Raw genomic sequence first — 15,000 nt, forward strand, 5'->3', positions numbered from 1 at the left:
ATTATGGCGCGTTGTGGCGCGGCGCGCCCGCCAGGCCGCGGGCATTATGCAAAACACGAGACCAGTCGTAAAGAAAATAATCGTGGTTGGCGCTGCCGTCCATCCTGCCCTCAGCACCCAACACCCTGGCACACGGCCCCGACCCGCCCACAGGGTGCCAGGCCCTACCTGGCCTGCCCATGGCACATGTCCGGGTCACTAAGACACAGAGTGCTGCCCTGGCCAACTTTCACCTTTGTGTGTGTGTGTGTGTGTGTGTGTGTGTGTGTGTGTGGGGCACAGGTGTCTCGCGTGGCCTGGGGACCATGCAGCAGGGGCACCCTCCCCCTCCCTGTCCGCCATTTCCTCAGTCTCGTCAAATCAATCAATATTAATTAGATGAACTTCCGACATTCGAACCGCCGGGAAGACGAAATCCACAGGACTCCCGCCCCGCCCCGCCCCGCCCCGCCGTCGTGCTTTGCCAGTTTTCATGTTGATGCACGTGAAGGCATTACTGTCACGGGGCGCGGGGCGCTAATTACTGCCATCAGCCGTCAACGTCTGCGGGGCGCCTGGCGGGGCGGTGCGGGTGTGGGCGGTGCGGTGTGGTGCGGCGCGGGCGGGGCGGGGCGAGGCGGGGCGGGGCTGGGAGCAGCGGCACAGTAAGTTATCTGGGCGGCGGGAACTCCACTCCGCGGAGTCCAATATAAAGTGGCCAATAAGTTCAGTATCTAATGAGGTTGTGGGCCGAGGTGAGAAATACTGGCGTGTGGCGCTCCGCCGCCGCTCCGCCGCTCTCCCTAAAAAAATAACACTCAACTTTTGAAATTTACACCACACACTGTGCCTGGTGTTCGCTGAGGGCCCCGAGGTGCGTGGGTGTGCGGGGGCGTGCCTCACTGCCCCAGTCCCGCGGGGCGGCGGCAGCGCCAAGGCAGCGGCCGACATGCACGGCGGAGCGGACAAGGGCTGTCGTCACCATCCACCGCCCGTGGACTGCCTGGCGCCTTCTGTATCCTAGGCACCAGGTGAATGTGAGGCAGCGGCTCGTCCAGGCCAAGATGGCGGCGCCGAGGCAGGGCGAGATGCAGCGAGGTTCCTCTGAAGGCGGCACCGCGGCCTCCGCCTCGAGGGACCGGCGGCCGCGGTGACGGGGCGAGATAATCGAAGAGCCAAACAAGACTTGGCTTTAAAATATAGATTTTTTCCCTTCCTACTTAACAGTGGTGTGATAACCAGCCCGGCAGCCCAGGGCGGCGGCAGGGCGGCGGCAGGGCGGCGGCAGGGCTCAGCACACTTGGAGGAACATTTTGGCGGCGCCGCTAGCCAGGCCTCGCTTCGCCCCACATCCCGCACACGGCCTCCGCTGTCCCCATATCACGCTGACAGCTTCTCAGCTTTCAGCTGTCCTTGAGTTCCTGACGCTGGCTGCGGCGGTAAGGCCTCACCCTGAGGGCGGCTGTCAAGGGGCTTCGCAACAGTTGTGGGACGCCGTGGCCGCCAAACGACCATCCGGAGTGGTGTGCATGAGGCATCACTGCCAGGGGAAGAGGCACCGTTGCCTTGCGGCACTCTGCATGCTGAGGCCGCACACCTGACGGCGGCAGTGCTCACCAGGCCGCTGCCTGGCGTCCGTGCCGCAGCGCCCGTGGCAAGACCTACAGTAGTGGCGGTAGGGAGTCAAGGGCCCTTTCCGTCACCTCGGCAAGGCGGCGCCAGGACATCGCCGGTGACAGGACATCGCCAGCGCCAGGACATCGCCAGCGTCAGAGCATCGCCAGCGCCAGGACATCGCCAGCGTCAGAGCATCGCCAGCGCCAGGACATCGCCAGCGTCAGAGCATCGCCAGCGCCAGGACATCGCCAGCGCCAGGATATCGCCAGCGCCAGGACATCGCCAGCGTCAGAGCATCGCCAGCGCCAGGATATCCCCAGCGCCAGGACATCGCCAGCACCAGGAGATCGCCAGCGTCAGGGCATCGCCAGCTAGGACATCGCCAGCGTCAGGGCATCGCCAGCACCAGGACATCGTCAGTATCAGGGCATCGCCAGCGGCAGGCGGGAGTCGCAGCAACGTCGGCGACGCGCAACCGGTGAGGTGCGGCGGCCCCTCTCGGCACGAAGCAGTTGAGCGTTGCGGCGACGCACGTCAGGGCGCCATGGGGTGCGGTGCGGCCACAGAAGGAGTTGTTCCCGGGGAAGGAGTCACACAGTGAAAGAAACGTGTTTCAATCTTTCATCTGAGCTTCGATTGCCGCTCAAACAGCGGCGCTTTATGTTGTGTTGCTTTTTTCCGCGGTGAAGGTCGCCCGTCACGGGAAGCCACGTGCCGGTGAGTCACGGGCGGCGCGGCCTTTGCCGGGCCGCCAAAGGCGTAGCTTCGTGCAGCAATGTGCCGCCAGCAATGCGGGCATGGTGATTTGCACGACACGGCGGCAAGGGTTGCGGCGGCGGCCGCGGCGAGGGTGGCGGTGGAGGTGGACAAGATGGCGGTGGCGGCCGTCAGTCCCCGTGACCCCAGATAACATTAAGTTGGCCCTAGGGACGCCCCCGGGGGCCGTGCGGGTCCCCGGGCGCCGCGCCGCCGTGGCCTCTCTGAGCTGCCCCCCTCCGAGGTCTTGAGGGTGAATGACGCCCGTATTGTGAGGCTCAAGAATAATTGTAAACATGAAACGAACTGGGATCCTTTTCAGCAACGCGAGTCATTACTTTCACCCACCCGGAGACTTTGTGAAGGTAAACAACGAGCTTCTCTACCACCGCCGTCGCCTGAATATTATAATTTCCTTAATGGAACGCGCGCCCAAACTCCACCTACAAAACTTGGACAAAAATTCTCTTTCTCAGTTCCCACTATACCCTCGGAAAATAAGTCGAGTCTCATCTTTGGAAAACAGTTCCCCTTCTTTCTTTTCACGGAGGGAGTCCGACGCGCTCTTTCTTCCCGGGACGGCTGTGTGCTGTGTCTGTGTGCTGTGTGCTGTGCGCTGTGCTGTGCTGGGCGGAGGGGCGCCTCTCAGCCCCACGGGAAGGAGTGGGGCGCCCCACGGCCAGCACAGGGTGGGCCTGGCTGATCACCGCCTCGTGGGCTGTTTGATCACGGCTGCGGCGGCGGGTGTCAGCCTTCGCGGTGAGTCCCGACAGCTTCCCCTCCTGCCCCTCCTTCCCCGCCCCCCGCTTCCTTCATTTGCTTATGACCCCCTGCAGGCAAAAAATACTCACTCACTCCGTCGCGGCGCATAATGAGAGCATCACACAACACCTCTTTAATATAAAAAAGAGGCCGTGCATACACCGCCGCGGAGAATGTGAGCAACACCTGGCCCTCTCTCTCTCTCTCTCCCTCTCCTCTCTCTCTCTCTCTCTCTCTCTCTCTCTCTCTGAATGACCCAGGTGTTCCGCCTCCTCCTCCGTCGGGCTCTCAGGGGCGCCCCTCTTCACCAGCCCGTCACCCTTCGGGATCAGATTACCCGACCCACACCACCCCTCCTCCTCCTCCTCCTCCACCACCGATTCCTCCTCCTCTCCTTAGACTCAGCGGAGATGGCGGCGGGGCTTCGGGGAGAGAGAGAGAGAGAGAGAGAGAGAGAGAGAGAGAGAGAGAGAGAGAGAGAGAGAGAGAGAGAGAGAGAGAGAGAGAGTGAGTGAGTGAGTGGGTGAGCACAGCGGCCTCTTCACTTCTTTGTCTCAAGGGGAGCAGGAATAATACCGTACCTCGCTGGCTGCCTGTCCACCACTACACCGCAGAAGGAGGAAGAGAAGGAGGAGGAGGAGGAGGAGGAGGAGGAGGAGGAGGAGGAGGAGAAGGAGGAGGAGGAGGTTGGTGAAGCAGACCGCAGAGGGCCACCCGCCTTCCGCCGCCTGCGCCCGGAGAATGCTCCCGCACCGTCACCGCCCGCGACAGTTTAGTAAAGAGCGATGTTTCCAATCAGGCATAATCTCCACTTCACACGTTCAGAAGAAAGACTTTCGATTGGGAAGGCGGTGGGACTCGTCAGAACGGGGGTCCCTCTCTCTCTCGCTCTCTCTCTCTCTCTCTCTCTCCCCTCCACCCGTCTCTCTCCCTTTTCCAGGAATATTTTCGCGCATAAAGAATAAAAAAGGAAAGTTTGAATGGTGCGCCTTCCCCCGCCATCTCCCTGTTTCACTGATCACACTCCTGCCTTCCTTCTGTTGTGTTGTGGGGGGAGGGATGGGGGGAGGGATGGGGGAGGGTGTATAGCGATTTTCACTATATAAACACCTCCCTCCATTTCCCTCCACTCCCTTCGACAAACCGACACACACACACACACACACACACACACACACACACACACACACACACACACATACGCTTCCTTTCTCTTCTCTTTCTCCAAACTAGTGTGAGAAAAATAAAAAAAGCGAAATGTTTTTTTTTTCAAAGCATTTTTTTTTCTTTTTAATTAGAACAGCTTCCGCGGAGAAAGACAGATAGATGGACACACACACACACACACACACACACACACACACACACACACACACACACACACACACACACAATAATGATAATAGATGAAGGACGCAATTGACATAAATATAAATAAGATGAAGATAAAGGATGATGATGATGATGATGAGAAGAAGAAGAAGAAGAAGAAGAAGAAGAAGAAGAAGAAGAAGAAGAAGAAGAAGAAGAAGAAGAAGGAAGGAAGGAAGGAAGGAAGGAAGGAAGGAAGGAAGGAAGGAAGGAAGGAAGGAAGGAAGGAAGGAAGGAAGGAAGGAAGGAAGGAAGGAAAGAAGGAAGGAAGGAAGGAAGGAAAGGAAGAAAGAAAGAAAGAAAGAAAGAAAGAAAGAAAGAAAGAAAGAAAGCAAAAAACAGAAGTCATCTTTATTAGAATGACGTTTGAACAAGTGTGTGTGTGTGTGTGTGTGTGTGTGTGTGTGTGTGTGTGTGTGTGTGTGTGTGTGTGTGTGTGTGTGTGTGTGTGTTTACCGAGGCAAGGAGTATGTACCCTTATTGCACCTCTCACAAAGGGCGACACACACACACACACACACACACACACACACACACACACACACACACACACACACACACACACACACACACACACACTCGAGCATCCTTCTCTTGTCAGGCTAAACAATGTGGGGGGAGGGGGCACTACTCTCTCTCTCTCTCTCTCTCTCTCTCTCTCTCTCTCTCTCTCTCTCTCTCTCTCTCTCTCTCTCTCTCTCTCTCTCCCCTCCCTTTATTATTTTCCGTCCGTGGATAACAAAGCACTTTTTTTCTTTTTTCTCTTTTCTTCCTTCTCCCAAACAGTGAAGATCTTTTCATAAATTAAAGTTTGAGATTAAACATATGGTCACTGATACCTTGAGACGCACGCACGCACGCACAGATACACGCAAAGACCATCACCATATACGGGAAAGAGGAGGATGGAAAATGGGGAAACGTTGAAATAGTTTTTTTTTTCTTTTCTTTTATTTCTTATTTATTTATTTTATTTTTTTTGTGGTGATAATGGGAAAGTCAGAAGGGCGCCACAGAATCTGGAGAGGAGTATAAACAATGTAACGAAGGCAAGGTTTAATATACAGCTGGAAATATTGTTTGAACCTTGGGCCCCCTCCTTGTGTATATCCCCTCTCCCTCTCTCCCCTCTCTCTCTCTCTCTCCCTCTCCCTCTCTTTCTCTGGGAAGTTGTCATGTCACTAGTGTAAACAGTGTGTATGTGTGTGTGTGTGTGTGTGTGTGTGTGTGTGTGTGTGTGTGTGTGTGTGTGTGTGTGTAAAACCTCTCTCAGTTCTCCATACTCATCCACCTTCTACTTCAACCATCCATCTCTTCCTCATCCATCCATCTACATCCACTCCTGCCTCATATCTTTATCCACCTCCCTTCATATTCTTGCCATCCACTCATTCCCACACAGAGTCATTCCCTCCTCCACCTTATAAATCTATTCCACATTACTTCAAGTCCTCCTCCATCTGCTCCTCTTCCACATAGCCTGCTTCTTCCACTTCATCCACCTTATCTCAACTTCTCCATCTCCTTCATTTCTCCTTCCTCCTCTTCCTCCACCTCCCTTACTTTGCCATTTCCACATCTTCACTTCCTTATTCACTGTACAGTTTCTCCCCACCTCCACTTCCACACAGCCTCCACATCTCCTCCTCCTACTCCTACTCCTCCCCCTCCACCAGAAGTCGTAGAATTGCTGAGTAAAACCCCGATTTCATATGTGGATTCTTAAGGTGGAGTCTTTTGTTGACCGCCATGTTATGAGACGAGAGACAATGTTGGGGACCTCTCTCTCTCTCTCTCTCTCTCTCTCTCTCTCTCTCTCTCTCTCTCTCTCTCTCTCTCTCTCTCTCTCTCTCTCTCTCTCTGCTTCTCACACACATATCTGCTCTACACACCTGTAATTAAGTGATGTGTGTGTGTGTGTGTGTGTGTGTGTGTGTGTGTGTGTGTGTGTGTGTGTGTGTGTGTGTGTGTGTGTGTGTGTGTGTGTGTGTGTGTGCGCGCACGTAAATTATTATATACAGTCACTGTGTATACCTGAGGATTTTTTGTGGGGGATTAGAAAACTAATGCGTAATTTCTCTCTCTCTCTCTCTCTCTCTCTCTCTCTCTCTCTCTCTCTCTCTCTCTCTCTCTCTCTCTCTCTCTCTCTCTCTCTCTCCAGTTTCTGGGTGAGTGACTAAGATCCGGGGACAAAATGGAGAGAAGGAAGGGAGGCAGGGATGGAGGGAGGGAGGGAGGCAAGGAGGCAGGGAGGCAGGGAGGCAGGGAGGGAGGAAAAAGACCTGCCTGGCCCACGCCTCGCGCCCAGCCCACACATTAATTTATGGCGGCGCGTGGCGTGGGTGCCAAGCCGCCCGTCAGGCACACGGCGCCGCTCATCACGCCCACCACGTAAAGCACACCTGTCTGCCACCCCCGCCGCCCACACACGGACTCCACGGCTCCTCCCTGCCACCCGCGGCGCCACAGCGGCACTGCAGGACATCCGAGGCGCCACAGCGGCACTGCAGGACATCCGCGGCGCCACAGCGGCACTGCAGGACATCCGCGGCGCCACAGCGGCACTGCAGGACATCCGCGGCGCCACAGTGGCACTGCAGGACATCCGCGGCGCTACAGCGGCACTGCAGGACATCCGCGGCGCCACAGCGGCACTGCAGGACATCCGCGGCGCCAGAGTGGCACTGCAGGACATCCGCGGCGCTACAGCGGCACTGCAGGACACCCTCAGCGCCACAGCGACACTGCAAGACGCCTGCGGCGCCACGGCGGCACTGCAGGACACTTGCGGCGCCACAGCGGCACTGTAGGACACCCACGACGCCACAGCGGCATTGTAGGACACCCGCAGCGCCACAGCGGCACTGCAAGACGCCTGCGGCGCCACAGCGGCATTGCAGGACACTTGCGGCGCCACAGCGGCACTGTAGGACACCCACGGCGCCATAGCGGCACTGTAGGACATCCTCGGCGCCACAGCGGCACTGCAAGACGCCACAGGGGCCTTACAGTGTCGCCAGATGCACAGCGGGCGCGGCAGAGTTGTATGGGCACTGCAACAGTGCACTTGAGGCACACAGGAGTCTCAGCGGCACTGTTCCGACACTGGGGCGGCATCGTCGCGGGCAGTGCCACACAGCGGCAGGACAGCGGGTTCTCAGCGGCATCACGGCAGCACGGCGGTGTCTTGACAGCATTACAGTGCTATGCAGTGAAGGGAGCGGTGTTTGAGTCACAACAACAACATGGCGGCGCCGCTTCAGCCCCGGGACAGCCTAGCCGCGGCGTCGAGACACCACAGCGGCGCAAAGGTGTAACAGCAGCACAGCGAAATAGCAATTGTACGGCGACACATCAGCAGCACAGAAGCGGCTCTCTAGCAACACAGCGCCATTGAAACAGACACCAGTTTTTCTAGGCACAGCGGCACATTGGCGGCGAGCAGCGGTGCGGCGGGTCTGTGGCGGTGACCGGGCGGCGACACGGCGGCACAGCGAGGCACACAGATAGTTAAACAGCACAATGAACACCAGCGGGTGTGTAGCGCTACAGTGCCGCAGCTGCGGGGCTTTTAGCGGCACAGCGGCGGTGTCTCAGCGGAACCCGGGCGTCGCAGCGGTACTCCACCGGCAGTGAAGCGGCGCACCATTCCAGCGGCGATATTTCAACAACACAGCAGCACAACAAAAAGACACAGCTGCACACAGACACCACAGCACCATTCCTGATGCACTGAGCGAGACAGCGGCACTCGGAGCGAAGAAGCGGTGCTGTGACGCTAACTTAACACAGCACCACCGCAATATGGACAAAATGGCGGTACGGCAGCACACAGGAGACGCAGGAACACACCGACAGCAGTACGTAGCATCACACAGCAGCACAATAACACAGAGGTTGTCAGACGACACTCAGCGGCGCAGCGGGGCGGCAACTGGACACAGCGGTACTTGAGCAGTCATTTGGTGTTTCAACGGCGCTTAAACGAGGCACTGGCACTTCTGAGGCACTGAGGCACTGTATAGGCACTGCAGACACCACCACCACACCACCACAGCACCACACAGGCAGACACAGGGATAATGGCAATGATGATGATGATAATGATAAGACTTTCGGTTGTTATTTGGTGTGTGTGTTTGTGTGAACGTGTGGGCGAGAGCGAGAGAGAGAGAGAGAGAGAGAGAGAGAGAGAGAGAGAGAGAGAGAGAGAGAGAGAGAGAGAGAGAGAGAGAGAGAGAGAGAGAGAGAGAGAGAGAGAGAGAGAGAGAGAGAATTCAATACCCAGCATTTTTCAAGTCGATAAGCGATATTGATTTTGTGTTTTTTCTTCATCTACTCCTCCACTTACTTATTCATTCCAGCGGCCCAGATATCGCCCGATGTATGATTCCTAATACATGAGGCGACCCTGCGACACTTATACAAACTCATACATTTACGAATCACTCCATTATAACACACACACGCACACACACACACACACACACACACACACACACACCCAACATAAAAACCATCACACATTTATTTATTTATTTATTTATTTTTTTTTTTAATATTCCACACACAAATATATTTACTAAAGATTCATTCATTTTATCCTTTCACTTCTAACCGTGCATTATTTCAAAGCGTTATTCATTTATGCTTCAACTTCGCTGGCTCTTAATTTAATATGTGTGTGTTTTCTTCCCTATGTGTGTGTGTGTGTGTGTGTGTGTGTGTGTGTGTGTGTGTGTGTGTGTGTGTGTGTGTGTGTGTGTGTGTGTGTGTGTGTGTGTGTGTGTGTGTGTGTGTGTGTGTGTGTGTGTGTTATATTTTTCTTTTTTTTTCTTTTTGATGACTTGAAATAGTTTACTCAAGAGGGTGTGGTGTCTACGAGAGAGAGAGAGAGAGAGAGAGAGAGAGAGAGAGAGAGAGAGAGAGAGAGAGAGAGAGAGAGAGAGAGAGAGAGAGAGAGAGAGAGAGAGAGAGAGAGAGAGAGAGAGAGAGAGAGATTATTACACTTTCATATATCTCTTTCTCTCCCTCCTCCACTTTCTCCACCAGTAACAAACACTTCACCAGAGAGAGAGAGAGAGAGAGAGAGAGAGAGAGAGAGAGAGAGAGAGAGAGAGAACAATACACACCCAGCCGCCGTCCGCTAAACACCTTCCGTTCTCTTCTCTTACCTGGAAAGAAAATAAAGAAAAATGTGCTAATTATAAAACAGCAAAATATATTCAGAAGCAAAATATAATCATCATCATTAGCATTACACACGCACGCACACACACACACACACACACACACACACACACACACACACACACACACACACACACACACACACACACACACACACACACACACACACAGGTTGCTATCCTTGACATAACTCATTAACATAACCTACTCCACAAATACTTGGTTTCTGAACAAATGACATACCAAGTGAGAGGGAGAGGGGAGAGGGGAGAGGGGAGAGGGGAGAGGGAAGAAGGGAAGAAGAGGGGGAGTGGGTGAGGTCATGCGACGTGTGTGTGTGTGTGTGTGTGTGTGTGTGTGTCTATGCAATGTCCTGAAATGCACGTGAAGGAAGGAAGGAAGGAAGGAAGGAAGGAACGAACGAACGAACGAACGAAAAGCAGGAAATTAAAAATAGAAATGAAGGAAGATACGAGATGAAGGAAAAGAAAACGAGAAAGGAGAGAAGGAAGAATAAGGTAGAAATAAGATAGAATGTGGAATGAAAGTGAAGGAGAAAAAGGAAAAAAAAGATGAAAGGAGGAAAGAAAGAAAGGAAAGAAGAAGGAAGGGGAGCAAGAAAGAGAAAGGAAGAGTAAAAAAGGAGGAAAGGAAGAGAATAAAAGAGAAAATGGAAAGAGGAAATGAAGTAAGGAAGGAAGAAAGGTAGGGAGAAAAGATAAGTACGACTCTCTCTCTCTCTCTCTCTCTCTCTCTCTCTCTCTCTCTCTCTCTCTCTCTCTCTCCCTGTCATGGTATAATGGGTGTGTCTCATGCAGGACAGAGTGTTAAGTGCAAAATCGGTTCACTTGTCTTCCCTACCACCGCTCATCCTCGTCTAAGTGTCCTCCTCCTCCTCCTAGTCCTCCTCCTCCTCCTTGAACTAATCACATGGGTCACTTTTCCTCTAATTACCCCCAGTTATCGTGTGATTACCCAGCGTTTTATACCAATTAATAACTTCCACGGGACTGCCTCGCCTGTACCTGATGAGTTAACAAGCTCCACCTGCCTCCTACCTCTCCCTGTTACCTGTACCCCGCCCAGGTGAGTGTGCCGGCTAATGAGTCTGTCGCGGGTGACTCTCAATGACTCAATGACTCAATATACTTCCTCAGTTTAGCGTGGCGGGGCTTGGCTTGAGGTAAAGAGGGTTACTTATAAGGGATGTGTGGGTTTCTTGGGTAAAGGTGAAGGGAATGTTGTTTTTTTTTTTTTTTTTTTGTATTTTTAAGGGTTTGTGTTGAAGGTGTGTGGTTGTGTATCTGTTTGTGTGTATGTGTGTGTACGTCTGTGTGTTTTTTTTTTTTTGTCTTTTTTTCAGTGGTGGTGTTTCCAGTGTGTTGTTTGTGTTGTTTGTTTGTTTGTTTGTTTGTTTCTATTTTTTTTTTTTTAAGTTTGAGGTGTTTTTTTTCGTTTCTTTTCTTTTTTTCGTTTCTTTTCTTCTTGTTCGTCTTCTAATTCTTCGTGTCCCTTCTAATCATTTTCCTTCTCCTCCTCCTCCTCCTCCTCTTCTTTCGTGTCTAGTACTACGTCTTCCTTTCTTCATCCTCTAGTTCTTCGTGTTCCCTCCACCTCCTCCTCCTCCTCCTCCTCCTCCTCCTCCTCCTCCTCCTCCTCCTCCTCCTCCTCCTCCTCCTCCTCCTCCTGCAGAGTTTGTGAAGGCATCTCGGTATCACAAGTTTATACATGAGTGAGCAGAGTTTGTCCCTCCTCCTGCCCCCCTCCCCAGCCAGATTATCCTCCCTCCTCTCCCTGCCTCTCCCTGTCCCCCCCTCACCCTCCACGACCCCTCCCCCGACCCCCCTAGTCTCCTGTAGGGTCGTTCTTTTCACGGGCACAATAAAACCCAAGTTCCCAAGCCAGTGAAACGACCCACAAGATTATCAGCCAAATGAGGGTGAAGCTAATCTCTCTCTCTCTCTCTCTCTCTCTCTCTCTCTCTCTCTCTCTCTCTCTCTCTCTCTCTCTCTCTCTCTCTCTCTCTCTGTAGCCACTTCGTCATCCATTCTCAATCTCTTCCATTCTTCTAGATTATCAAAACCATCTCTCTCTCTCTCTCTCTCTCTCTCTCTCTCTCTCTCTCTCTCTCTCTCTCTCTCTCTCTCTCTCTCTCTCTCTCTCTCTCTCTCTCTCTGTGTGTGGTTTCTTCCATTTTTTTCCTTCCTACGTTTCTTAATCTCCTCTTATTCCTGCCCCCACCCTCTCTCTCTCTCTCTCCCTCTCTCCCTCTCCCTCTCTCTCTCTCTGGGACAGACAAGAGAGGGGAGATAAGGAAGAGATAAGGTAATGCCTGATAAGAAGATCCACCCAACGCCACAACGAGCCACAAAAAACAGGATAGACGCCATTAATTTCAAGGGAGAGATAGAGAGAGAGTGTGAGAGAGAGAGAGAGAGAGAGAGAGAGAGAGGGAGAGAGAGGATGAAAGAGAGGATGAAACGGGGATGATAAATGGAGACACCAGCGATAGGCGGTGAAAACTCAATCACTTTTATGCTTTCACACTTTCTCTCTCTCTCTCTCTCTCTCTCTCTCTCTCTCTCTCTCTCTCTCTCTAGAACGAGCAGAGAGAGAGAGAGAGAGAGAGAGAGAGAGAGAGAGAGAGAGAGAGAGAGAGAGAGAGAGAGAGAGAGAGAGAGAGAGAGAGAGAGAGAGTGATAAGGGAGAGGAGAGAGGAGAGAGGGAGTGTGATAAGAGTGTAGCATCGAGATAAAGAAAAATAAATGAGGGGGTTTAGTGTTCAGCAAGGCAAGGCAAGGCAAGGCAAGGCAAGGCAAGGCAAGGTGTATGAGAGGTGACGGGAAGTGTGTCAGTGTATAGAGTGTAGGTGAGTATACAGAAAGGAGTGTGTGTTAGTATGAATAACTGTGAATAAAGGTGAGTGAGTGTGAATAAGTGTGAATAAATGAGGAAAATGCAAAGAGTGGATAAAAATAAAGGTGTAAATTGAAGGGGAAAGTTATTAGAGGGTTGAAAAAAAATGAGAAACGAGAAATGAGAGAGAGGAGGAGAATGAATGAAGAAAATGAAAGATTCGTCACTGAACAAAAATTAAGAGGAAGCAGGAAGAGGATAAAGAGGAGGAGAATTATGAGTTTTTTTTTTTCTCCAACGAGTAGGAAATGAGGATGTAAAAGGGAGATCAATAAAAGCTAAAAAAAAGAAAAAAGTAAAAAAAATAAATAAATAAAAAGAAACAAGATGTAAAAATAAAAAAAAATTAAGTTGAAAATAGCAAAAAAAAAGAAGAAAAGTATAGAAAAAATATAAAAAAAGTGTGAATGAGAAAGTAAAAGAGAAAATAAGAATAAAAAAAATCAAACAAAAATAAAACAACATGGAAAATTAATGAAAAAAAAATAAAGGAAAAGACACAAGCCACATGTGAAAATTCAAAACGTACCAAAATGAAAAAAAAAAAAGCGGTGTAGATACAGGTAAGATTAGAAGTACAGGCAACAATCACTAATTAAGGTCCCTTCTTAGGTGTGGCAATTAGCTGAGGTGTTGCCGCACAGGTGAGGGGGAGGCGGTGATGAGGAGGTGTTAAAAAAGGTGAGAAATGCACGCAGGTGAGATAACAGGTGAGGGAAAGGTGCTACAGGTGTGATTTGACGGTAATTAAGGTGAGAGAGAGAGAGAGAGAGAGAGAGAGAGAGAGAGAGAGAGAGAGAGAGAGAGAGAGAGAGAGAGAGAGAGAGAATTTTTCTAACTCGACACTCAACACCCACCCACCAACCCACCCGTACACACACACACACACACACACACACACACACACACACACACACACACACACACACACACACACACACACACACACACAAAGCACATTATAACCGGAGTCTGATATCAAAACACACAAAATTCCGATAGCATATCAATAAATAACAGAGAGAGCGAGGGAGGGGACGGGCTGGGGGTGGGCGGGGATGGGCCGGGGGTGGGCGTGGGGGAGCAGGTAGGCCAGGTAAGGTTCAGTAATCACCACTGCATCCGCTAACACCATCATCATCACCACTGGAAACACACCACACCACGCTAACACTATTTGAGCCTAACTAACTTAGCGGCAGATCCTTTTAAGGGAATCAGATCCTCCTCTTCTTCCTCTTCCTCCTCCTCCTCCAGGGTAAAGGGGACTATACGGGATAAGGTACTGGATCGCCTTTGATTTGTATAAGGGATTCTGTATAAGGAGGTGAGTGTATAAGAGAGACAGAGAGAGACAGACATAATAAGAAATAAGGGAAGCTGCAAGAAGCGACCAGGCTTACACGTGGCAGTCCCTGTATGAAACACACCTACCTATTTCCACCTATCATCCCCATCCATAAACCCGTCTAATCTTCTCTTAAAGCTCCCTAATGTTCTAGCGCTAACAACATGCTTACTGAGTCCGTTCCACTCATCTACCACTGTTTGAGAACCAATTTCTTCCTATCTCCTTCCTAAACCTAAATTTTTCATTATATACATAGACATAAATAAAACTGATAAAAAAAATAAAAAAAATAACGAAACACTCAACGAGAGAGAGAGAGAGAGAGAGAGAGAGAGAGAGAGAGAGAGAGAGAGAGAGAGAGAGAGAGAGAGAGCAAGCATTTCCCTTTTAAATAGAGGAGAGCATTCTTCTGCCCTCCCTATCGGAAACTGTTAACAGGCCACCGATCACGCCCCGGTCATTACAATCCTGAATGTACACAAAAACAACACCAATACAATAAACAGTTAACGCCACGACGGGACAAGAGATATACGGGATTCGAACCCTGCAACTGCGTGACGTAAGTGAAGTGGCGCTCTCTCCCGTCACACTTGGAAAAAAAGGTTCGGGTTGGGTGGCGGGGGGAGTGAGTAAACAGGAAAAGTGGGAGATTTAAAGGAAAGGTGGATGTGTGGATAGGTGGATGTGTGGATGGGGAGTTAAGTGGTTCTACAGTTCAGTTGATGGTCTGTTTGTTTGTTTGTTTGTTTGTGTGTAAGTAGTGTTTGTGTTCTTTTATGTACTGGTGTTGTTATATTTGTTGTGGTTGTGGTAGTGGTTAGGTTAGGTAAGGTTAGGTCAGCTGAGGTGTAATACTAGGGTAGGTAAAGCATGGTCAGGTTGCTAGGTTAGGTTAGGATAGATTAAGTTAGGTTAGGTTAGGGTAAGGTAAGTTTAGGTTAGTTAAGGTTAGGTTAGGTTACGTAGGGTCAGGTCAGGTAAGGTTAGGTTAGGTAATGTTAGGGTAAGGTAAGGTTAGGTTAGGTTAGGTTAGGTTAGGTTAGGTTAGGGTAAGG

General features: G+C 51.1%; 2 protein-coding genes across 2 annotated transcripts in view; one reads left to right on the forward strand and one right to left on the reverse strand.

The window, feature by feature from the left end:
- The window catches only part of LOC135091963 (homeobox protein onecut-like), a 220,116-nt gene that overhangs the window by 95,338 nt on the left and 109,778 nt on the right, over positions 1-15,000 (reverse strand). The gene's annotated exons all lie outside the window — the stretch shown is intronic.
- LOC135092347 (uncharacterized) lies at positions 1,044-3,520 on the forward strand. The gene is made up of 2 exons (XM_063990811.1): positions 1,044-1,077; positions 1,437-3,520. The coding sequence occupies exons 1-2, from the start codon at positions 1,044-1,046 to the stop codon at positions 2,195-2,197; spliced, it is 795 nt and encodes a 264-aa protein (XP_063846881.1). The 3' UTR covers positions 2,198-3,520.

The sequence above is a fragment of the Scylla paramamosain genome, chromosome 39, assembly GCF_035594125.1.
Source record: "Scylla paramamosain isolate STU-SP2022 chromosome 39, ASM3559412v1, whole genome shotgun sequence".
Classification (NCBI taxonomy): domain Eukaryota; kingdom Metazoa; phylum Arthropoda; class Malacostraca; order Decapoda; family Portunidae; genus Scylla; species Scylla paramamosain.